Source organism: Aulonocara stuartgranti (genome assembly GCF_965226115.1).
Source record: "Aulonocara stuartgranti genome assembly, chromosome: 9".
Lineage (NCBI taxonomy): Eukaryota > Metazoa > Chordata > Actinopteri > Cichliformes > Cichlidae > Aulonocara > Aulonocara stuartgranti.
Genome location: NC_138960.1, coordinates 11,395,929 through 11,421,141, shown reverse-complemented (window position 1 = coordinate 11,421,141; position 25,213 = coordinate 11,395,929). Strand labels below are relative to the sequence as shown.

Here is a 25,213-nt window from a genome sequence, read left to right as displayed (position 1 = left end):
CCTCATTTGGGTTTCTAAAGCCACCTCTGCACAGGAGCCTACATTTCAGCCAGTGGGAATAGAAAATCTAATCCCCGCAATGACTGATAAATGCCCAAACTTTATGAAAAATGTGCCGCTCCCAACAATACTGCTGGCAAGTTAACTGGCCTGGGTTATTGATATGCTGTAAGAGGAGCAGGGCTCTAGTGGTTTTTAAAATGAATACTAATCAGCGCACTGAGAGACAGCTCAGCAACCCCTAATGGTGTCTAGGTACGAGCAATATGAAGAGGGATCGCGCTCCACTTCAAACAGCCACCGAAACACCAGCTGCATCTTACATGCTTCATTTTTGCACAATCTGATTTGTGGACCACACCGGAATGCACAATGTGAGCCGGGTGAATAATAGAGGGGAGGAAGACCGACAGCGCACTCACACACACACACACACACTCACACACACACATACACGCTGCGGCTTCCCACAAGATGAGGACGAGAGTTAGAAACCTGCACACCACGGATACATTTCAGCTAACTAAACGCCAGTATTTCTTCCTTTGTAACGATGGGCAAAAAAGGAAATATCAATCAATCAGTTTCTCTAACTACGAAGCAGTCGACAAAAACAAAGCACAAACGTTAATTGGGAGATTTCCAGCAGTGCTTTGGGAAAGTAGAAATCAAAACACGAGTCGTTTAAAAGTGAAAGCGAGAAAAATGAAGTCTGCACACCGGGAGCAGGCTGCCTACAAGACAGAGGGGCACACCACAACAACCCTCCAAAACAAATTTGGATTGGAGCTGTCTCAACTTGTGTCTTGATGCTGAGTTTGAACAACAGGCCCCGCTTTAGAACAAGCAAACAGCTCAGTACAATCTGTTCACATTTCTGCCGCTTGAAACGTGATCGTCTGCAAGCCAGGGACTTCTCCAAAGCACGCAGCGGCATGCAGGCATCAAATGAAATCATCATTTTACCACTGACTGTGATCACTTGGTTGATTTTCCATTTAGCAGTCAATGGGCAGTAGTGCTTTGCCTGGCGGGCTGAGCTTAATATTTATGTTTCTTCTTGCGTGGGGTAAACATTTATGGTTTTTAAGGCAAGGATCCCTCTCTACTTCAGTTTGAAGATTGCAAACAGTTAACTGAGTGGATTTAAACCCCAGATAATGAATTTTTTCCATTTCTAGTCAAAGATAAAGGGATTTATGCATGCCAGCTTTTCCCACAACAAAAGCTTGTTTGTTTTTGTTTGTCTTTGTCTAAAAACACATTTCTTCACAGTTACAAACCCCACGCCTGCTTGAAGTTTCTTCCTGTTTAAAGGGAGTTTTTCCTTACCACTGTTGCCAAGTGCTTGCTCATAGGAGGCCATATGATGGGGTTTCTTTCTAATGTTGTGTGACCTTTACCTTACAATATAAAGGCGCTGTTGCTGTGAATTGGCTCTATATAAATAAAACTGAGTCGAACCGAATTGTTCAATTACAAAGAAGAAACCGTGTTATCGGATACTGCATTCTCCTTTATTCATTCATTATAAATCAAAGCAGCGGCTGGATACATAAATAATCTTAATCATCACTGTGTTCTTGTACAGCCCCAAACCTATCAGAAGTGTTGCTGTCAACAGCTGCTTTGTCTTGAGATGTCACACGTTTTTTCATTATGACACGGGTAGAAAAAGAAATCCTGCTGCTTAAATCGTCACCGGTGAGGATGCTTAAAGGTTTCCGGCTGTCTGGCATGTGAAATGATGTGAAATATCCCACATTCGATACAATTGCTCCCATGTGAAATGCTATCTTATTATCAGCATTTTTTAAAAATCTTTTTTACTCTTAAAATAACGAATAGATTAGGGTAAAAATTAATAAAAATAATAAAAATAAAAGTCCTAATATTATATCATATTATATAACGCATGTTACATGTTCAAATTGTTTAAAAAAATATACAGAATCAGCTACAGAAGTCCTTCGTGGACTAAAATTAGCATCTATACTGACACTGTTTTAACTTCTGCAACATTTTATGTCTTGATGACCTCATAGTACCACTTTGCTCTCAGACTACAGGCTTAACTTGTGGTTTGTAGAGTTTCCAGAGTTCTTAAAGTAAAGGTAGAGGCAGAGACTTCAGCTTCCTAGTTTGGATTCAAGAGACAGACACGCTCTACTTTTATGATTAGACTTAAAATTTTCCTTTTTGATAAAGCTTATAGTTAAGGCTGGCTCAGGTGACCCTGAACCCTCTCTTAGTTATGATGCTCAGACTGCTGCAGGACTTCCTTTGATAAACCGAGTCTCTCCTTTCCACTCGCCTCTGTTCACTCCCCTAGTGTTTATTCATCACCGCCAGCATGTGATAAAATTTTTCTCCTGTAGTTTTTGTTTTGTCCTGTTTCCCTGTGCTCTCCTTTTTCTCTCATCTTTCCCCTCTGATGGCCGCCCCTCCATAAGCCTTGTTCTGCTGCGCGTTTCTTCCTGCTAAAAGGGAGTTTTTCCTTCCCGCCATTGCCAAGTGCTTTCTTATATTGAGGTTATATTTGACCTTACACCTGTGATTTGGTGCTAGATAATCAAAACTGAATTGTACTGAATTTAAATTTTCCTTAAATAGATCATCCAAAATAACACAGATTTAAAAAGTGACGAGAAATAGATTCCATTTAAACTTAAGTCAGATTAATAGTGCAAACTTATTTAGAGTTCTAACTGGTTTCCCCCCTTTTCCCCTGGCATTCAAATTGATTTGATCTTCAGCAATCGGCCAGAGACTGTTATCAAATCTAATGACATGCTTAGTAGACTCGCCAACCACCGTTTGACAGCCGAGTCAAAAACAATTAAAGTCAGGAGGCTGGGCTGTTTATAACAGTTGTTAAAGAGCCATCCAGTTCTTTCAGGGCTTAAAAGATCCTCCTGTGTGAATTGAAGCAGTGTGTAACAGAGCTGTGAAGGATGACAGATGAGAAAATAGAAGAGAAAACAAGAGCAGAGATGGCGGGAAATCGGCAGAAACAGCAATAGCAGCGTGTTGCCGGATGAAACAAAAACTTAACAATCAAAAGAATGACTGGCTTCAGTGTGAGTCCACTGATGCTGGTGAGCTGACGGCATGTACTGCCGTCAGATGTCTCAGGCTTAAAAAGTCATGGCTGCACATGAAATTACTTAATTGCTAACTATTTTGGTTAACCAACTGTTAAAGTCTGCTTTGACGCAAAAACTAGGCAACCATTGCTTCTGGGTGGCTGTGGCTCAGGTGGTGGAGCAGATCAGCTACTGATCGGAAGGTTGGTGGTTCGATCCTTGGCTTCCCCAGTCTGCATGCCAAATATCCTTGGGCAAGATACTAACCCCGAGTTGCCCTCCAATGCGTTCATCGGAGTATGAATGTGTGTGAATGTAGTTTAGGTTGCACTTGAGTTTAGAAGTGCTTGTATGAGTGGGTGTGAATGGCTGAATGAGGCATGTTGTATAGAATGCTTTGAGTACTCCGGGAGAGTAGAAAAGCGCTCTATAAGAATCAGTGTATTTACCATTCATGGCCATGTTTGCTGTGTTTAGTATGATGGTTGCTGTCGTCCCTCAAATGCATGGAAATTAAAGATCCATAGACAATCTGCTAATGAAAACACTGAGAGCCACTAGGCTCCGATTGAGAGGGAGTCTCCACTGGACAAACAAAAGCAAACAACTATCATATTTTTACTTTAGCTCCTCTCTGACTGCGATGGCCTTTAACATGAAGGATGTATTGGGGTCCAGTCGCACTGCTTTCATTTGAAAAAATGTGGTGTTTTAGTTTATTGCGTTATTTCCATTCTAGGTCATTCTCGGTATACTCACTGTTGCCACCGGATCGGTTGAAGCGGTGCATAGCAGCGTTCTCCGTTTCTCGGTAAGGAAACTGCAGCGTGGTGTCTAGACTCCTAAAGCCTTCTCTCAGGGAGTGATGTTTGTAGTACTCAATCAGCTCCTGAACACATTCAAACACACGTCCAAGTATTTTGAAATCATATCAACACATTTATGTCCTTAAGAGGATTCTTATTTTCCCCCAGTTATAGCAAATAAAAGTTGCCTTTAACCATATCCTTTTAAATTTGGTTTTGCAACCAGTATCTTAATATTATATTGAAAACCTCAGTAACTGGCACATAAATGGTAAACCTTTCCAATATGCTCTGGACTCTATAAGGCTGAAGCCCTCGGGTCAGTATAAACACGGCTCTAATCATAGCTATTTTTGTGCACATTGCTGAAATAAAATTCAGGTTTTTGACACTTCATTAAGTGAACAGGATTATTTATTTATGAACTGCAGTGGTGGAAGTTTAAAAAAAAAAATAAAAGACTGAAAAATACTCACTACTATGCTCCTGAACTTTTTGTTCTCTGCAATGTAGAAGGAGCCCTCCTTGGTCAGGATCTTTATGTGCTTCACATCGTTGTTGTACCTGTGGGCCATTGAATAAGTTATGAGTGTAATTTCCCTCTCTGATCACCGCCATCGATCGGTGGCCGGCATCTAGCCCCCGTGGAGAGCCGGGCCGTCGCAGTAATGCATAGGATCCCAAAGGTTTGTGACATGTGAATGATGGGTGGTCAGGAGCGAGTGTGCGCATGTGTGTAACTGAAAGCTGCATGTTTGTGTTTGCATTAACAGGGTGGCTGATAGGGGTCTAAGGCTGCAGGAATAAAAAAACATTTTTAGAGGTGCTTTGACAACAATATCAGGGATTTTTTACTCCATTTAAAATTTTTGTGCATAAATGCATGAAATCAGATGACGGTTGTTTCAGGTTATGCGATTCTTTCAGTATTTTTAGAATTGTCTTTTTTGGTGCAAACACAGATGAAACAGCAAAACTTAAAGAGTGACTTTATTCTATAAACTGATGAAACCGTAGAGAGAGCAAATCTTAATAATTAACCCGCTGTATCATCTTTTATTAAAGCTACGCTAACACCAAAGACTTGAAGTTGTGTAGTAACTATTTATGGTGGATTTGCTGTATTTAGCGCACTTACTGAAGTGTGACACAGCACTGGTACACATCCTATGCTAGCCTGTGCTAAGCTAGGCTAACGTGCTCAGCTTTAGCTACATGTGTAGCGCGCAGTCGTCAACAATATTGGGCTTTTCATCTTAGTCTCAGCAACATAACAATTCAATGTCTTTGTCAAACCATGAAAATTCAATTGAAATCCAATGAAATCAAACAGTGACACACTAGAGCTAAACATTTTCAATCGTACTAGCTGTTAGTGTTAAAAAAATAACCCTGTAACAGTTTGAAAATGCGCTCAGAAATTTTAGAATCAGAAACAGGAAACTATTAATCCCTGAGGAAATTATGTGGTTATGGATTTTAAGATTTAGCAATATAATACTTGTTTATGATTTATATACAGAGCTAAATAAAAACCCAACCCTCTTCTCCGCGGGCAGAACTGTGTGTTATTTCTGGAGAATATAAGAGGGTACAATGCTACAGCCTAATTCAAACGTAACCGAGGCCTCATGGCGATTTGGACAAAATCATCAAAAACAATCCTGTGCCAGCTCTGCTATGACAAACAGGAAATGCAGCAGAGGGCATTTTCATTTGAGAGTAATAATTTCCAGTGGTCATTGCCACATAGCCACACGTGCCTCTTTATATCCTGCCTCTCTCCATGGGGAGGTTTTAATGACCTTGAACAGTCTTATTCATTTTCTGTGCTACTCAGAGCTCAGTGTCTGTGTGCATACATGCAATTAAGACTTCAGCGTAAAAGGAACATGAAAGCGCTCCTTTCTTTGAGGGGAAAAAAACTCAAATTAAGTCCAAAGTAGTGTCCACTGCTTGCTGAGAAGCATGCTTACTCCTTGTTAAGGAAAGCATTCCAGCTCAGAGGCTCCACAGGAGGACATGACGGGACTCTTTTCACAGCACGGAGATACGTTACAGAGATCAGTACGGTCACCAGCACCCTAAGGCTTTGTTAATTCCTCATTACCAAGATTAAAATGGCTGTATGCTTCTAATTATAAACCACTGAGGCTGTTTTGTGGGTTTTAGGTCAAACCATAATGAATACTATTACATGTGCCTTAAGCCAGAAGCTGCTCCATGATAGGCATCTGGTTTGGTAAATCTCACACATATCACTGTGGTTAACCACAGACTCAACCTCAGAGGAAAAGCCCATCATCCTTACAAAGGACTATAAATCGATCTGTCAACTTATGGAGCAAAGCTGGGAGTTCAATTGGTCAATACTGTGGTTTGGCTTAAGGCATCATCAGAGGAATCTAACAACAGTGGGGCAAGAAACACTGCCATGTAAAACAAAGACAATAAAATCTATATACTACAAAGCTCCCCACTCAAAAATTGCAGAAAAATATGAAGGAATTATTTGTTTTTTACTTTTGTGGATACTATTTTTAGAAGCTGCTTTCATAAGCGACAACATTTAATACAAAGATGTAAAATTCAAGCAATTAATCGAGGTTTCGGCACTACAGTCAAATAATGTTTTATACCCAGCTGACTTTACATACTCTGATTACACGTAATTTGTTGCACAAGCTCAACATTAAAATGTATTAAAATTAATGGAAATAAAAGCTTTGATCTGATATTTGATATTTGAGGGCCAAGAATCAAGTCTTGACTGTCCTCTGTCACAAATCTGCATCTGAGGTAGCAACTTTTATTAGTGGCACAGAGTAGCAGACTTACTTAATGCTGATGGCGTACTCTGTGTACTCTCTGCTGCGATGGCGCACCAGGTAAGTGCTGTTGACTCTGTTGATAAGCTCCGCCTCTGCCTGCAGCCTCTCCATAGGGCCTGCAAACCTACAGCACAGCAGCCAAACAGGTCCAGTTGTAAAAAAGACTAAAACTCCGACTACATGTGGATAAAAGAAGGTGAAAACAGCACAAAGTGGGAGGGCTGTTTGGTGAACCTACCAAGGTTGAGAGGAATAATCGACGGGCTTCGGGACCTGAAAAAAAACACGAACACGTGTTTTTGTTATTCTCACGATGCTGACACTTATCAGACACAACGCAGACAAACCACTCCAATAAAATCTTGGTGCCTGTTTAAAAGCGAGTGCATCGCTCCTCTATAAAACACAAGCTTTTCCACTGTGCAACCTCAATAACACAGCTTAATGCACTTCTTATCTTTACAACAGTGAGATAAGGTGATAACAGTTTGTTATTTACTGGAGGCCTCATGTTCCTAAGGCAGCTGGGACAGAGTCTGATTTTCATTTTATCAAACAGAACATGACAGTCCAGCAAAACAATTCATAGTTCCCTCGTGTCGGTGAAGATGCATGGAATTTTTCCTTCCTTCCTTCTCCGGATTAGTCTGAACAACATGAAGCATTGCTTGTTCCTTAAAAGATCATTTTGTACTTTGCTTAAATTAAGTGGTGAACTGCTCGTGTCTCATAAAACAACCCGGACTCCTCGTGCTTTAAACATAGAAGCTTGTGGGTTGTTTTTCTACTTTTGCCAGGTAAAATAAGCGTAATTCCCAATTATCTCCACACGCCTGGTGAATAAATGTAGCCAAATGTGAGTTAGAACTACAAGAGGACTGGAAGGAAATGCTACTTACGCAGGGGCAAGGCTTCACAGCATCGCTTGGAAAGAAGCCAACCTCTTTCGTTGACAGGATTTTGCCCTGAAACCACACAGAGATAATTGCGTTACATACATCTGGCTGACTGCATCTCTATAATTCAGGAACAATTAGCCTTGCAACGCAGCGGTGCAAATTTACACCAGCAGTTATCTATTGTTTAAATAATTCCTGGCATGAGGAATAAAACAGGATGACTTCCTTATTCCTCCCATGGCGAAGACTCTTAAAGCTCAGCGTCTTGATTTACTAACAGTGGGGAGATGCAGTCCAAATAAACACGAGTTTTGTGGAAGCCAGAGTGCATCCGTCTCCCTCACACAGCGCAGTCGTGACGCCGTGTGCTAAAAAGGCAGGCGTGCAGAAAACAAAAAAAAAGTGCACGCGGCGTTGTCACTTTACTGTGTGCGACACAGAGGCTTATAATAATTATAGTACCTGAAGCATTCGTTGATATTTTGCATATCCACCTGCCTATGTAAAGCATAAATGCACGAATTCGGCTCTCTTACGGAGAAGAACGCATTATATTTATATAGATGCAGAAGAATGACCAAGCCAACAGCTTTAGCACCACTAAGCTGTATATCAGCTGCCTCCTGACTGTCACCCCCACCAATCAGAGTTTGATGTTTTAGGGGTGTCCTAGGTGTTAATTAGGTGTCTGAGGCGGCCCACCTTGGAGGCAGACTAGCAGCGAAGTCTATTTTTTTCAATGCTCTGGTCATCGCTGCCACCTCAGGACGTTGTATCAGCTCTTGCATAAAGCAGTGCTTTCTGCTGCATGGCTGCTAAGAGTTTGATAATGTTTAGAGCCGGTAACATTGACAGAGTAAACAGATGGTTGCTATTGAATGAAATGAAATTACAGGGATCGATTCTATTTGTCACACAAGCCCAGAACAGAAATGATTACGGTCTGTTTGCCACAAAGGTGATGGATATTGAATGCATACTGGCTGCCAGGCCGTAGCTGCCTCCAGTAAGCCTTTTTACACACAGTTAATTGAATTCTTTATCTATTTTGTCTGTTTTGTATGAACCGCAGTAAGAGTTGTTGGATTCCAAACTGATTATAATACAATAATAGTTTGCATCAATAAGACGCCCTTTTGAGCGCCTCAGGTAAAAATCTTACATCTTGTATAATTATTATGATGACTTTTATTCAGCTTCACGTGGACAGAGTAAGTGACTGCTACACGGCGCTGCTGCGACTTTTCAAGAAACTGTTTATCTTCCCTCCTCTTGCGAGGCTTAAATCGCATGTGCTGCTTTCGCATAATAATAATTGCTTGCTTAACTCATGAAACGTCCACAAACATATATTTGACCGATGAGGAAGTAGATGAACAGGACGTAGCTACAAACTGTGTCTTATCATATATTATTCTAAAACCATTATGAAATATTAGGCGGGGATAAAGGTTAGATGGAGCGACAGTAGGGGGGGGAAATTGAAGATTTAAACACAGCGCGTCCATTTTACAGTTCTGCAAAATGAGTGATTAAGAGATAGCGTGACCTCTGACCTGCCACCAGGGGCTGTGAATGTCGGCGCAGATTAATTCAATGATGTCACCCGTCTGGATGTGGAGCGCTGGACCTGAAGCGGGGCTTGGCGATCCAAAGTAGTTCCTGATTACCAGCATCTTGGGCAGACCTGCAAGATGGACAGCATGAGTGAAACTACTGTCTGAAAAATGTGAACAAACGTGTCTTTCGATATATTATAGGAATTAGATACAGGTCTACAGATTAGTGGTTGGAACCTGAGAGGGAGCGACGGTCATTTCTATGTCTGGTAAATTAGTCTGGAAACCTAAATATTAGCCGTCATGGAAACAAAATACTGATTATACTGACTGATCTATAATTAATCCTGTAGACCAAGGTACAACTGTTTTAAAGTGAGATCATTTTTATGAAACTTTTATGTAACACAAACAAATTAATTGATCAAAAGTAATGCCGTGACCTCAAGTCTGAGAGTCTGAGTGAGTCTTTGTTCTACTAAACTATTCATGGCCCCATTACAGGTGGTAATGAGAGGAGTATACATTTGTACACACACACACACACACACACACACAGATGCAGCTCTTGTCAGCAGTGCACTGCCCTTGCAAATCATCTCGACCCATTATTCATTATCATATTCCAGATAAGCAACAGTACACCATGGAGCATGGCAGGCTATCGAGCCCTCAGATAAAAGATAAGCAGCAATGAGCCCTGTTTACTGCTTAATGATGTTTTCTGCTAGTTTTCACTGAATTCCAGTCAGACACATCTTGTCGCATTAATGAGATGTGATGAAAAGTAATTTGATGTGACTAATACAGTAACACCGCTCAAAAAAAAAACAAAAAACCACTTCCTTATTTTCCCGACTATATTCAATCATGTAGAGCGCACATTTTTCTTCGATTAAACTGCACCAGTCCAGGGTGAGATATTTACTCCAATATACAGCAGTAAGGTTTACTCGTGCACTAAAAAGTGGAGTACATCACAATCAAGCTGGATTTGCTGTCAGCAGGCACTATTTGATTTCAATACCTTATTAATCCTATTATCCACTGAGACTGAATAATTTGTCGTTATGAAGCATCCGCCCATGCCAAGCAAACAAATCCCAGGTTCGTATCATTTCCAACACAATCAAATGAACTGTGCATTTCTTTCTTTGCCTTATCAGGTGATAATGTTCTGGAGTATTATGATAAAGAAAAATAAATTAATAATAAAGCGATAGCACGAAGAAAGACGTAGGGCTACAGGCAAACAACAGAGAAGTCAACAACATTGTATTGAAAGCTAATACTGTACATCTCTATCTGTTGTGCTTCTCTTTCAGGATCTGTTCCAGTGCTGTAGCACTGTGGCTGGCAGCCTGACATGTGCGATCTTGCCTGAATAGGACTTCTAAAGACACAGGGCCATGGAGAATTGAGTCTCGGGGGCATGAATTGCATTCCTATCCACACAAGGACAGCGTGTTAGTGCACCTTTGAAAATAGACAAAGAGAGGAGCATTGAAATATTATGAAACGCCGAGGGCTGGGGCAATCAAACGCCTATTGATTTTAATGCGTCTTCAGTCAGAAATGATTTTCTGCAGCATAATGGATGGAGGGGTGGAAAAATGAGTGTTGAAGCCAGGTTTATAAGAGATTAGAGCCCCTTGGTGCAGTTGTTAGTCATGTTCTTTTGCAGAAAGACTGAGAGACAGAAATCAAAAAGAGGGAGACAGGCATATGTGCAATGGCTACATTTACTGTAGGTGCAGGAGTAACTTTGCTAGCTAAGTTATGCATTCTGGGTTTGGTCTTCTTCAGTTTAACAAGGCTCTTTTAGTTATAGATTAAGACTGAGCTGCAATGGCAAAACCACTTAACAGCTGCCTGGCGCACCTTCTTCTTTCACTAAGCAAGGTTGCCTCTACTTCGAGGAAAAACACAAGCTGACACCACGCCAGCGGCATTTCACGCAAACCTACTGCCAATCCTGATGAACCACTTAATTATTAAGAAATATTTTCTGGGTGATCTCGTTATGTAAAGTCGGGGGAGAACGCAATCACGAGGAAGCCCAGCACGGACTAAAAATAACCTCACGAGGACACGACGTGGTTGTTTTTGTTTTTGTCTTTGTTTATATGGCAACTCGGTCGGGACGCTAAAGGAACAAGACGTGAATGACAGTCAGAACTACAATTACACTGGAACTACAAACGATGCTGGGTTTAAACGTTGATGGAAACATTGGTGAAGATGCAAAGAACACTTTCTGCCTTTACTCATCTTAATCCAGCATGTAGTCTAATAGTTCACATTTACGACGTTTTATTTGAAGCCCGACGGGTTATCTTTTATTTTTAGTGTGGTGTGATGATTGCAAGGTTACAAAGTATCTTATTCATCTCTTATTTTGATACATAGCTACTTTGTAAAATGATCCCTCCTCTGATTGGTTAGAGAACATTTACGAGTCAATAACATCTCTTTTCCCGCTACGTTCTGCACAGTTACGTGGTGGACTGGGATGAATATGTTATTTCTGGTGCTCAGATGACTCTGTGTCACCTTATTGAGAAAACAAGTTGTTGTGTCCGGACTCACAGGAACTGAAGTGACATGGTTGATCTTAGTAAAAGTCGATAACTTGTGTGGTGCTAAAAATAATATCGGGAAAATGCTATTAAACAGTGTTATCTGGATATTCTGTGAACTAGCAATTTTTTAATTTCAACTGATGCTGTTTATGTTGTCTGTTCTCCTTTTATCCTCTCTTCAATCTGGTGTCTTTTCGCCAAAAATGTATCTGACATTGGTTTTGTCACTATCACATGTACCTTCAAATACATGAAAATGCAACACATTTGTTTTTGTTCTTGGTTTTGTTTTCACAATGCCAAAGTCATTTTTAGTGTTTGTCTTTCAGGCATTTTTTGTTTTTCCTTGTTTTTGTTTTCTCTTGTACTTTTTTACCTAATCCATTAATAGGTTTGTTGGAAAAATATCTTCACATCAGTACAAAAGTTTAAAAGATTGTTATGTGAAGTCCTAAAAGTCTGCGTTTAAAGGGTCTTTTTATGTTCATCATACTGTTGACATAGATCGACAACAATAGCTTGACTGTTGTGACACCCATCAAGTGAAACATTAGTAAACAAAGCTTGTTCAGCCTATACAGCCTACAGTATACAGCAGGCTGACAGACAGTATTAGTGCATCTCAATAGCTGTCTAAGATGAATAATTTCCCTCCTGAGTAAGGAAAGATGGCATATGCGAGGTAGTGGGATGTTGGGAGATGTGAAATTTTCTTACCTGGATCTCGATCTTTGCCCTGTAAACATACAGAAACATCGTTAGACATAGACTTACAGGGACGGACTAACAACATTTTTTTTGTATTCATTAAATGCATTTTGGGTCAAAGTTCATCAGTTTCTCCATCTCAAGCACCTAAACAAGCAACCTGCATCATTTTGTACACGCTTCAAAAATAAATCAGTTATGAAACTTACTACTTTACACATTAAGTGTGAAGTTGCATTGAATCTGGCCTGCTAACCCCCACATACAGACCTTATATGGTTAGACTGGCATAGGCTCATGTCTCATGACTCCAGGAGCAAGTTTTAAAGTTGCAGAAATAATTAAACCTGTGCTTAAGAGCATTTCTGAATCAGAACCAGAAATAAACAAACTTCAAAAGTGCACAAAACTCTTAGCCACAAAGTACAGTTTCAGCCACAGCCACAGTTGCTGTCATACTACTAAAGTAAAGTGCTGCAAGCAGTTTAATTTCCTGCTTGGGGTTACTTGTAAGCATTGTAGCAGTAAAGTGCAAAACAGTTTCAGAAGCAGCACACACAACTCGAAAAAAAATCTCCCCAAACATTCTAGTTTGGCATCAGGCAGGGCTGCAACAACTAAAGTCAATTGGAGTCTCCTTGGCAAATAGCTGCAGGAGAGAGCAGTTTTCAAAGTGCAGCAAAGCTTTGGAGAGGAGACAAACAGCAGACACACACACACACACACATAGCAGAAGCTCACCTGAGTTCTGACGGAGCCGGAATCTGAAAGAAGTTTGAGAACAGGCATAGTGAATGACGGGTTAGCGGGTGCACGCAAACACTTGCACACACTCATCGGTACAAGGCAACACTCCCTCATTAGTGGAGAAGGCGGACGCTCATGTCTGACCGCGGCTCACTTTGTTTTGCTGCGCTGCCACTACCTGACAGCCAGAATAAAGGAGGTAACGAAGCAGGGGGTGGGGAGGGAAGGAGCGAGCGAGCAAGCAAGGAGGTGGGGTGTGGTGGGTGGGGGGGTAGACCTGTGGGTTTTGCTCCACCAGTTTCTTTCATTGGCTCCCTCTGGGATGGGTTACACCCCTCTGTGCATGCACACAACCGCATGCCTGTGCACACACGCAAACACACTTTGGTACCTGTGCAAACAGAACTATTGCATACCTCCACAGGCGGGCTAACTGGCAGAAAGCCACAAATATACGCTCTGTACCTAAAGCACCTGTGCACATGCAAGCAGGGTTTACACATACGCACGCCTCCCTCAGTTCCTAAAGTGAACTATGACCTGTTATGCAAAATCACAGCGAGTGAGCTGATAACAGGGACAAATGCAAGTAAACAATGGCTTATCTCTCTCCCTCTTGCACGCACAGACAGATACACTCAGGCAGCACAAAAACGTTCGTTCACTGTGATTGCGTGTTTGCACACGTAGCAAAACCTCTGGTGTATTGATATAAATAAATAAATAGAATAAAGAGCTAGCTAATATATAGGATAACTATAAGAAGAAGTGGACCACTTCTTCTTATAGTTATCCTCTGCAAGGAAAGTTCCACATCTCTTACAATATTTTGATATAAGTGTGCTATGAAATGCTGGTCCACAGCCCTGCATATATTCCCTGCACCGGCAGAGGTTGAATACTGTGTGGAGTAATGAGAGGGCGAATTCAAGCCAACATCCCAGCCACTGGTGTCGCCCCAATCTACTCAGGTACACAGTGTGCCCAGGTGGGCCTGGCAGTGGCGTTATTGCCTCTGCGACCTGATAGCACCATGACAGATGCCAGGTCCAACAGGAGCTGGCAGCTTGCCACGGGGAATACAAACACACCCTCATGCAATTGCAACAGGCTGTTTCAGGCTGTAAAAATTGCTTGTAAAAATATTGTGCAGAGTTTTTTTCGTGCACTCTCAAAACCTAAAAAAGAAACTTAAACAAAGTGAATTTAGTTTTTCGCCCCTTCGCGCTCACTTTGAGACAAACACACACGCATAGACACGCACGCACTCACTCACGCACGCAAAGGACAACATGTTGGGTTTCTGAAGGCCTTTGTTTGATTCCACATGTCTGAAGTTTTCCCTCCATGTCTCTCAGAGCTGTCAGCGCTTCTGCACAGGGAGCTGAGTGACAGATACACAACAGGGGCATAATAACAAAGTCAGGAGTTTCTTAAACTCCTCAGTAAAACTACTATTAGGTTTGGGGAATATGTGCAATGACACACAGTGACATTGCCTTTAAGGTGCTCTGAAGTGTCAAAACCAGCCAGGGAAGCGAGGGAGCTTCAGAATGAGCGACTGCAGTAGCGATCGAATACGTGGATGACCTTGGTGCAGAGGCGCAAGGACACGTGCAAAGTAACAAACCCTCGTCCTGTTTAGAATGCCACAGTGCAGCGCTTTCTTTTTTCAAATCGCACCGCAACAAATCCCACCCATGCCCATAAGTTGTCACAAGACACTCGTACATCAGGTTTTATGCGCCACTTTGCGTCATCTGTCATCGTGTTAATGCGGCCATAAAGGTGCAGTGCTATTCGTGCAATTAGATTTACTGTCTCCTCTTAAAAACATTTCACTCGGTGACGTGCAGCTGTGAGTCGCGTGGTGCAGAAGTTTTGCAGACTCGATCTGGGGTCGTGCAATAAACTTACCTGTTTTTCCACAGCAGCCGAAACGGCCCAGGCATTCTTTATGGGCACCTAGACCACACTTGGAGCACCAGTAGCCCTGGTAAAAGACGCCCCTGCAGACACAGGAAAGTTCATCATAAGAATACATGGCAGTCACAAACAGGGGCAGTAATGCCTGTGGAGGAACAAAATAATCGGAGCTGCGTGTTTGCAGGCGGTCAAAGGATTCAGTGTCATGTGGAAAAGTTCGCTGCCTTTTTTTCTGTCAGTTTGTATAGTTTGCAAAGCAACCTGTGCAAATAATTTATACTGACTGACGCTGCAGCACTGCCTCTCCATTTCATTTAGGGGTGCTGCGAAGTTTGACATTTATGGCAGCTTGATAGTGTAACCCTGAGGACTGTGGCGATCACCTTACTTCCATTTGCACCGACATGACTTGTGACATTTGGGGTGTTGAGTGAAATGCCTCATAAACAATTGGGGGGGAGTTGCCAGTTTAGTTGAAGGGCAGATTGTTTCAAATTTGTTACAATTACTAACTTCTTCCTCACCTATTTTAAGCGTCCATGGATTGAGGATGCCAATTGCTCAGCAGATGGCTAAGCCACCAGAGGGACATCGAGATATACAGATAAAACAGTCGCTGATCTTATGTGTGTGGTCACATGGTTGATCTGACACGAAGCATTAACAGTAGACAAGGCCTTGAATGTAAATGTTGCTACAAAGAAGCTACTAAGCTCTATGATACTTCAGCATTCAACCAACCATGATCACGGTCTCCTCGTGACCATTTTAGATGTAAAGTATCATTTTATCTTTTTACAAGTTCCTAAAACACGGTGTAGAATTTTCATGGCCACCCTGACCTTTGACCTTTAATCATTAAAATCAAGTGTGCTTATCCTTAAGCTTGAGTCCAAGCTAACGTTTTTCACTGTGTTTCTGCTGCACACTGTTAATGGGAATAGGATGGAAGGACAACTCTAAAAAACATAACGAGATGAAAGCAAAGACTTATTTTCTTATTTGGAGAGCGAAGCAGGAAAGCGAATGTAACCTCTTAAGCCCTCCTTCTACCTGAAGAAACATCAGCGACAAGCGTAAGACAAAAATAAACAACCTTGAGCTCTGCGAGTAACATTTAAATTAAATTCTGAAATACAATAAGCCTTCTTATCCTCATCACTGGACCAAAGAGAAATTTAAAAGCAACTTTGTATTTGGAGAGCAAATAAGAGCAACTCAGCAAACACCAACATTATTTCAACTCTTTTAACACCAAACCCACTTGAATCAAACTAGTGTTTGGTGGCCTTTTCACTAAAGGTGACAGCCTTTGACAAATGGTGGCAGCTACAATAATAACAGGTACACCATGGTCCCAGTCCTGGGACATCTGAGATGTAAAGCATTAAAACACGAGGAGATCACGCTTTGTCTGTCGCAGAAAGAATCCAGAGTGTTACAATAGCTCCCCTGCTCTCACGTTAACCTACAGATAAAATTGATGCAAGGTTAAATTCACAATCATCTAAACATTAGGCAGCAGAAGAGAAATGCTGTCGATCCAAAAATGGACTTTCTTACATCAAAATTTTGTTTCGGCCCTGAGAATTTCTGCCAAAGTAATCTCTGTATCTTCCACAGGCAGACACAGAATGCAAATGAGCATGTGCAGAATAAGTGTAATCACTCTGGCTTCTTTCTGCTTTGAGGAATTTGGTGTGTTACAATTACCCACACTCTCCCCTACACAAGGTAAAGTAGATCCCAGTCTTGTTTAAGAAATACTTTAAAGTTTTAGAAAATAATCTTACAGTCACAGGATAAACGTGACTTCTCAGTGACTCCATTCAAATGCATACACACAGCTAGAGATAAATGAAGAGCTCTGGAACAATAGCCGTAACACAATACTCTAAAGGAAGAATAACTATTAGAGGAAAAACTTGAGGTATGATAAAAGATGCAGTCCAGCGTCCTAAAAAAGAAAAGATACACTTCAGACATTTTTATTATTCTGTTGGTGAATCTGCTGCATGGCTCTGTATATTCACAGTGCAATAATCTTGTCCCCGTTCCACATCCATTGCCTTGAAGAAGTGCTGAAGTGTGACAGACATTTTTCTTCACCGTCTGTGGAAGGTGAGACCACTCAGTCGTTCCCACTGTGAGAGAGACCATGAGCCGCGGTCCTTTGGGTGCCGATACCATTCAGTGAATTCAAAAGGAACTTTGTGTAGCCAAGGCACATGTGCAGAGAAAAAGAGGGGTACACTGGAGAGGAACAGGAAGAGCCGAGGTCTTTCAAAGGAATCCTGACAGTTGTCTGAAGGGAAAGGGTCCACAGCGCCTCAGTCTTTATGTCTGCCAATAGCCTCAAAGCAGATTTTGTTCTGCTTGTACAGTGTGTGTGTGTGTGTGTGTGTGTGTGTGTGTGTGTGTGTGTGTGTGTGTGTGATAGCAATCTCTTACCTAAGCAGCATGTGGCAAGAATTGCAGGAGGTGATTCTTTCAAAGGTGTGCATACGAAATTCATGGTGGTTGTTGGTCGCATTCTCTGGCCGAATGTTGGATCTAAAAGAGATACAATGCACGATAAATACTAGATTCACAGACATCTCAATTTACTCCGTATAAACCAGGCACATCGGGCACTAATGTAATGCTAAACTGCAGCTTTTGACACCACTGATCATTCCGTTCTTACTAACAGATTACAGAAATGAGATGGCATCACTGGTTTTCATCATACATTGCACTTACTTAGAATTCATATTAACAACCTCATCTGCACCCCTTCATACGTGGAGTCCCCCAGGGCTCAATCCTAAACCCATTCTGTTTTCTTTATAAATGTTACCCTGGGTCAGGACGAACATGTATAAAGGCTGATAGTGTCCAATTATGTGGGTTTTTTCTATCTTGGTATGTTTTTACTGTATTGGCAGTGTGTTTGGGATCATTGCTATGCTGAAAAACTGAGCCACTGCCAATCAGAGGCTCTCCAGATGTCATTGTATTGTATTGGTGGATCAAAACCTGAAAATACTGAGTTCAAAATTCTATCAATTTTGAAAGACCTCCAGCGCCACTGCCTGAATACAGCCTCAACCCATGACAGAGCGTCCACCAGATTGCTACAGATTGTTCTAGATACTAACTATTGTACCTCACTACTGACCTCCTCCATACATTCAATAGTTTGAACCAAAAGTTTCAAATTAAGATCTTTTGCAAAAGATTTTCAGTCATGTTCTTATCAAATTTGGCATAGCGCAGCCTACTTCAGTTTTTTTCCACATTTCTAAACATTATTTATCTGTTTCTTTAGATACTGTTTGCTACTGAAGTGGAAGACCTCTATCTCTAATTTTTTGTTCTCCACTTGTCTAATTTCCTCAACTTTTTTGAGGGTAGACTGCACACCATGCAGAGATGCAAGTCTTTGGCTAATAGCTCTTTGGGAATTAGCTTGTTGTTACAAAATTACCGTTTTATTCCTGTCAAACTGTGTAATCTTTGGCATTTTTCATAGATTCAACAAAAAAATGGGAACAAGTTACGTGTAGGAGGCTAGTTACAAAGTGCTAAAGATACCATTAAAATTGATTATTTGCTGAGGTGTCTGGAATCACAATTTAAAAAAATAATAATAAAGAAGTGCGACTCCATGGAATTAAAAAAAGAGGGGTAGCTCAAGACTTTTGCACAGTACTGCACAACAAACTTTTGTTTAACTCTAAGCCTACAAGTTATGGATGTACCTGATTAGCAAAAATCAAACTATAATATACAATGACCACTCTTCAGTCAATTAGTGAATGAAAATTAATTCTTGCTTGCTCCCCTATTTGTTACACTTTCCAATCAGCTGCGCTCTTTGATGAAAATGTCAATTTCAAAGAACAAAAAAGTACATTTTTTCCCCCCACTTATAATTGCAGCCAACAAACTCCTCCATGGCTACAGCAACATTTCCCTGACACGCTTCTTTGAAGTGGGAAGGAGAGAATTGCAAGCACACAGCCAAGGTCTACTAGGAGTGAACACGGGAGGTGTACTCGGCCCCTTGGGACATGGTTGCATGGGTGGGAGTACGGAGGAAAGCAAAAAGGAAACAAGAAAAGAAAGACATGTCTCAGCTTTGTCCATATATTTATCTTCCAGAGGTCATCTCTTTGTTTTCGGCATAAGTGTTTACATAAGAATTTAGGTTTTTATGTACAAGTGCTTAATCTCAGACTAAGGTAATGGGCTACAACATGCTCAGTGGAAAACAGGACAAACAGGGCTGAGACCGAATAAAATAGCAGAAAGGGGAATTTCAGTGCTGTCTTCTCTTCTGTACCCGGGTCAACCAAGACATCAGCTTTGAGGTCAACATTGTCACTGGCTAGAAATTGTGTACCAGAAGAAGGAGGTCTGCTTGAAAAATACAGAATTTAAAATAGATGAAATTTGTAACTGTGTCATTGTAAAAACATTTGCACAGCTTCATTTTTTCTTCGATTCGAAGCTTGTAAAGCTATCCAGTGCAACATTGTGCAGCGTAAACCTGACTTGAAATTGAGCCTCGATTTTAAAGACTTATAAACTCACAGTGTGACTTCATTTGAATTTATCTTCAAGGATAGAGCCCTTACTGTGTGCTGTTCAAGCAAAGGTTTATGTTGAATTTTCATTTCCCTGCTTCGGTACATACACGGTGTGACCACCTCTCGTGGCTGCTAAATCTTAGTCAAGCAGTAAATTCTGGGTGGTTTGGACACAAAGGCAGCGAGTAAGAAAACAACTGTTCACAGATCATCTATTAAGCATCGCCGTGGGAGCGCGTCGCTGTTTGGCAACGCCTCTCAAGTCTCATAGCTCGTTAGCTGAGCCCCAAATATTAATCAACCAAAGCTCCAGTTTTCTCAGTTTCACATCACTTCATGTTTTTGATCCTCACTTCCTGATACCTTCTTGAAGATGTTATTTCACAGATTTTGTCCTATTGTTGTCTGTTTTTTTTTTTTTTTATGTTTTAATTGAGGCAGAGCCTGCAGGAGAAGCAGACTGTTGTCAACTCACTACAGTGAGAAGTGTAACAACAAACTAATACAATAACAGCTGCCCTATGCCATCGATCTATAGGAAAATGTAGTAATCCACAGATTTAATGACACTAATGTTTATTTAATGATAATAAAACTGATACTGCTTCTGTATGAAGGGCCAAGAGTGCCAAAATGAAGTAAATTTAAAAAAAAAAATCAAAAAAAATTAAAATCTGTCAATAATTAATTAGAGATAAATACATATATTATTATTTAAATGTCTTGATGCATGCTCAGTCATCCAGGTAAGTAATTCCCAAAAGGTGATTTACACCTACAGACCAGTGGACACTCTTTCAGTGATAAGGATGTACACATCCTGGACAGGGAGGAACACTGGCTTGAGCACGGAGTCAACGAGGCTATTTATGTGAAAAGGGAAAGACCACCTCTGAATCGAGGAGGGGGCCTAAGGGTACGTCTTTCACCATCTTACAATGCTGTGACTGACATGGTACTCATGGCCATTGATCAGTGGTCTTTGATCAATGGCCATGACGTGTTTGAGGGGAGTTATTATTTCACGTCACTATGAGCATTTAGTAACACATGAAAGGAAATCCTGTTCGTGTATTACTCACCAGAGCATGTCGCATAAAAAGAGATAAAAGAGGCAAAACCATGCGCCATAGTCAGGAGTTAACATGGGCAGGATTTTTTCTTTGTTTGTTTTATTGGCACAACAACAGGACTGAGGTGTCCATAAGTTGTTGGCATCTGTCCTACAGAGGAAAATGTCTGTACTTTTGTCATCTCTGCTACTATTAATTACTATATTAATTAATTAATTAATTAATTACATATTTAATTATATTTAATTATGTATTTAGTTAATTCATTTTGGCACTCGTGGCCCTCCACACTTCTGAGGGGGTGTTGGTCTTTTACACTTTAAAGCCACTTTCAGCTGCTCACTTATTCACAAGGGGTCACCACAGCAGGTAGCGCCGCATGTCTGATTTGGCAGATAAATACTCACATAAAGTCAGCACCACTAACACTGATCAAATACTTCGTATATTTATGTAATATATTTACACATGTTTACTCAGCTGGAGGAAAACCAGTTAGTGTGTGAAAACATCTGTATAATCTCCTCTGTGGCTCTGTAGATGTCATATTCATTTCATCAGTGTTGGTGCCCAAAACTTCACTAAATATAACACTGTCCTGCACTGTAATACTTCCCTGTCTAAGCCTCTGCCCTCAGTGTTTTTCTTTCTCCGTTTTGAAAGAGGGATTCTGGTGCACCTCTTGGTCTCGACAAATAAAATTACAATAATCCTGATTAACAGAATCACAGCTTTATTTCATGTTTGAGCCCCGTGCTGTTACACTGTGCATTATCGCATCATTGTGCAGGACTATCACTCATGCTTGGTCAGGACCTGCAGGTTTCACATTGTAAGGCACTGGGTAGGCCCTTTTAGCATCGTTTGTCAGCGTGCAGTGACTCCAACAGAGTTCAACTGGAGTCCCAAATGCAACAAAAAAGGAAAAGTCAGATAAAACAGTAAAGGTCAAGTGATACCAAGAAGATTTCTGCAGGATTTTTCTATTTTATTCTTTCACCCAATGAAAATCGGCCCTAAAAAGGCACATCACTGTGCAGGGGTTCTGCTTGTGTTTAAGTATGCTGAGACGGGGTTCTTGGCCAAGAGTCAGTGTGTGAAGTTGTCACTGTAGATTGTCATCATACTTATGTGACAGACACGTCATAATATATAACAATAACTACCTGTCTTCACCAGCTCCTCTCCTATATGCAGTCTCCCATCTACCTAACAGCAGTGGCACCGCCTAATTTTGCTGTTCTGACGATCAAAACAATCACAACAACCTCAGTGATTTAAAAAAAAGTTTTTATAACAGATTGGAATAATAATTGGAATAATTACAGATTTCAACTTTTACTCCATCTCAGCAGAGGTGGGAAGTAACAAAGTACAAATACTTCATTATTGTACTTCAGGAGAATGATCAGGTGTCTGTACTTTTACTTTCACTCCCTACATTTTGAAGCAAATAACTGTACTTCTACTCCTTACATTTTCAAAACGGGCTCGTTACTTTTGCTTTGACATTGAGGGGAGTCATTATTAAATGGATTTGAGCCTAAACAGTAACACATGACAGGCAATCCTGTTTGTGTATGAATCACCAGATTTACTCATTTTCCTGTTTACAGATAAAGACATGCAAGTACACAACAGAAAATAGAGCTATTTTTGACTTTCTTTCCTTTTCTCTGTTCATTTTCTACTTAACTGATTCAAGCCGAGTACATTTATTAGAATTGAAATGTATCTACTAATATTATTTATTATTACATCAATATACCACAAGGTTCAGTTAGCCTTGCACAAACACATCAGGTATAAATGTCCTCGAAAGAGCTACTTTTTACTTTCTTACTTTGATTGCAGAGAAAATACTCAAAGTTTTCACTTTTACTTGAGTAAAGAAGTTGAATCAGCACTTCAAATTTTAGTGGAGTATTTTCCAATAGTAGCATCTGTACTTCTACTTAAGTACAGAGCTATCTGTACTTTCGGCACCTCTGCATCTGATATTCTTGTGTCGGCCCCGAATCACATCTTCTACTAACAATCTTGGTATTATTGTTTAACAGCATTTGAATTTTAAACATAACATCTCTGAATCCATCCAGTCCTGTATCTTACATCTGAGAAGCTGCAAAAAATCTGAATCAGCCAATTGGAGATTTTATTACACCCACTTTAAAGTCTGAATCACGAAATACTGTAAATGTCATAAAATTCTTTGTTTTTTAAATGTCAACTGTTTATTTAACCTTCTGACAAACTAAAAAAATTAAATTAAATTAAATATTAATTTGCACATGTGGGTTTTAATTGTAAGTTTTAATAATTTTTGCTATATCTGACACTTTGTGCAATTTATTATTTTAAATGTATTGTTCATTTTTTACACTAATGATGCAGAGGTCTACATACAGATTACTGTAACTCGTGTTTCACGTGGGCTTCACAGTCCTCCCTAACCATCTTCACTTAGACTGAAGTATGCAGCAGCTAGTGTCCTTGTGTGGCTGCATTTCAATGATTATAATGAAATATGAAAGTAACTGTGTGTACTGTGTGATGGGATAAGACTCCATATGAAAATAAAGTCTGCTTCTTCATGTAATAATGTAATACTGCCCTTCCTAGTATATTATCTAATTGTGAGTCAGAGAATACAGCTGGTTGCGTCTTCTTTCTTGGCTCTACAAGTGAAGCACTAGTTTGACTTTCTTGGAACCAGTTTGTCACTTTGGGTAAATATGAATGCATTTCAGGGTGAAGGGTGGTTGATGCGGTTGACACCTGATGTTTTAATGAAACGCATCCAAGTTAAGCTTTCTGAGTATAAAGTTTCGTGTTAGCGCACACTATCGTCTGTTCATCTTTGTGTCACGGTGTCAAGTTCCTCATAAATGGAGATGGAGACAAAGTTCCTCATAAATCAAGTGGCCTAACTTGAATAACAGGACTAAAAGCGCTCGGCATTTTGATGTCCTGACATTGTTGTGACGCAGCTGCTCACTCACATGGCCATGCTGAACTGTTCCAACCACTTCTTTTTCAGGTCTTTGGTCTTGAAAAAGAACTCAAAGCCGCTCTGGCCCTGGTTATGAGTGAGGTAGAATCCGTAGGACCACTGCAACAGAGAAAAAGAAAAACACTTGACTCACAAGGTGCAACAATGCCAAATAAAAAAACGGGGGGTTTCGGAGAAAGACGAACAGAGCGGGAGAGAGCCGAATGAGACAGGATGCAGGGAGACAGATGGAGACAAAGAGATGCAAAATGAAAGAGGGATGCCTCAGGGAGAGCAAACACAAAGGCTGAAGGGTTGGAGGGCAGAAGAAATGACAGAAAGAGACAAAACATCGAGGCAGAGCGTGAAGGAGAAAATGAGTGCGAGGTGGCTGTGCCATATAACTGCTAGGCATCAGACTGCATGCACAGACCCAAGTAGTGAACAGGCCTGTAATCTGTTACCATTATCCACTTCAAAGGCTAAATATTAGTCCATTAGCCTCTGTGTCAACACAGGCATCTGGGGTTTTTTTAGACAACATTACAAGACAGATGCTCGAGAGATGCACTTTTTATGACTCGCAGTTGTGGTTTTGAACTTGTAGCACTCAGCTCTGAAAGCTAAAAACAAGCCAAACTCACAGCGCTGTCAGCGAAGCACAGCGGCTCATCTTCTCTATTGAATGAAAAGAGAAAAGGAAAGCAGCGCTCTACAGAAGCATTCCCAGTGGACACCAACACTTGCACTCAGCAAAGATATCATCTAGCTACCAATTTGTAAAGAGAAGCAGGAGGTGCTTGTCTGTCTTTCTGTCAGTTCCTATGCTTTTGCTTGGCCTTCAAAAGGATTACACACCAAGGCTTATAATGTCAAATATTTCTTTGTGGATCTTGCCAAAATATCAATTATTTTGACCCATGCTTATATCTTTGTCATGTGAATCAATGTCGAGAGTGAACTGTGGTATTTCAGAAAGATTATAAAATGCTAGAGACTAACTGGTGGTGGAGTTCAGACCCATGAGTACTCAAAAGTCATTGCTACATTAATACATGAGTAGATCTACTCGATACTCATGAAACATATTCAAAATTCACTCTTTATTTTTTCCCCCGTACTCCCGGAAACACTCCATTAAAGACAGAAACACCTATGATAATTAGCAAAGTGCCAGCTACAACACACTGACTTATAATTAAACATGTAATAGGCAATTTTTTTGCGAAAAGCAATATACTGTATTATTTGACAGTGTTTTGGGCATTTTTATGTGACAAAAAGATGTAACACTGTGATATTAATGATATAGCCACTCACATGTTTATACAACGAGACAAGCCCAAACATGTCTGAGAGTGAGAGCTGCATCCCAGCCTCACAACAATTTAGCATCTAGAAAGGGAGCAACTACAAAAACCTTCTGTATT

The 25,213-nt window shown here is 40.7% G+C and overlaps 1 protein-coding gene across 1 annotated transcript in view; it reads right to left on the bottom strand.

Moving 5' to 3' along the window:
- The window catches only part of vav3 (vav guanine nucleotide exchange factor 3), a 97,224-nt gene that overhangs the window by 9,175 nt on the left and 62,836 nt on the right, over nt 1–25,213 (bottom strand). Inside the window, exons 15-25 of the mRNA XM_082546993.1 lie at nt 23,794–23,903; nt 17,596–17,697; nt 15,136–15,227; nt 13,213–13,235; nt 12,481–12,499; nt 9,179–9,309; nt 7,623–7,688; nt 6,962–6,996; nt 6,731–6,847; nt 4,369–4,456; nt 3,846–3,975 (exon numbers count right to left, since the gene is read on the bottom strand). Of these exons, the coding sequence (XP_082403119.1) occupies nt 3,846–3,975; nt 4,369–4,456; nt 6,731–6,847; nt 6,962–6,996; nt 7,623–7,688; nt 9,179–9,309; nt 12,481–12,499; nt 13,213–13,235; nt 15,136–15,227; nt 17,596–17,697; nt 23,794–23,903 (913 nt within the window). The remainder of the gene's footprint in view (nt 1–3,845; nt 3,976–4,368; nt 4,457–6,730; nt 6,848–6,961; nt 6,997–7,622; nt 7,689–9,178; nt 9,310–12,480; nt 12,500–13,212; nt 13,236–15,135; nt 15,228–17,595; nt 17,698–23,793; nt 23,904–25,213) is intronic.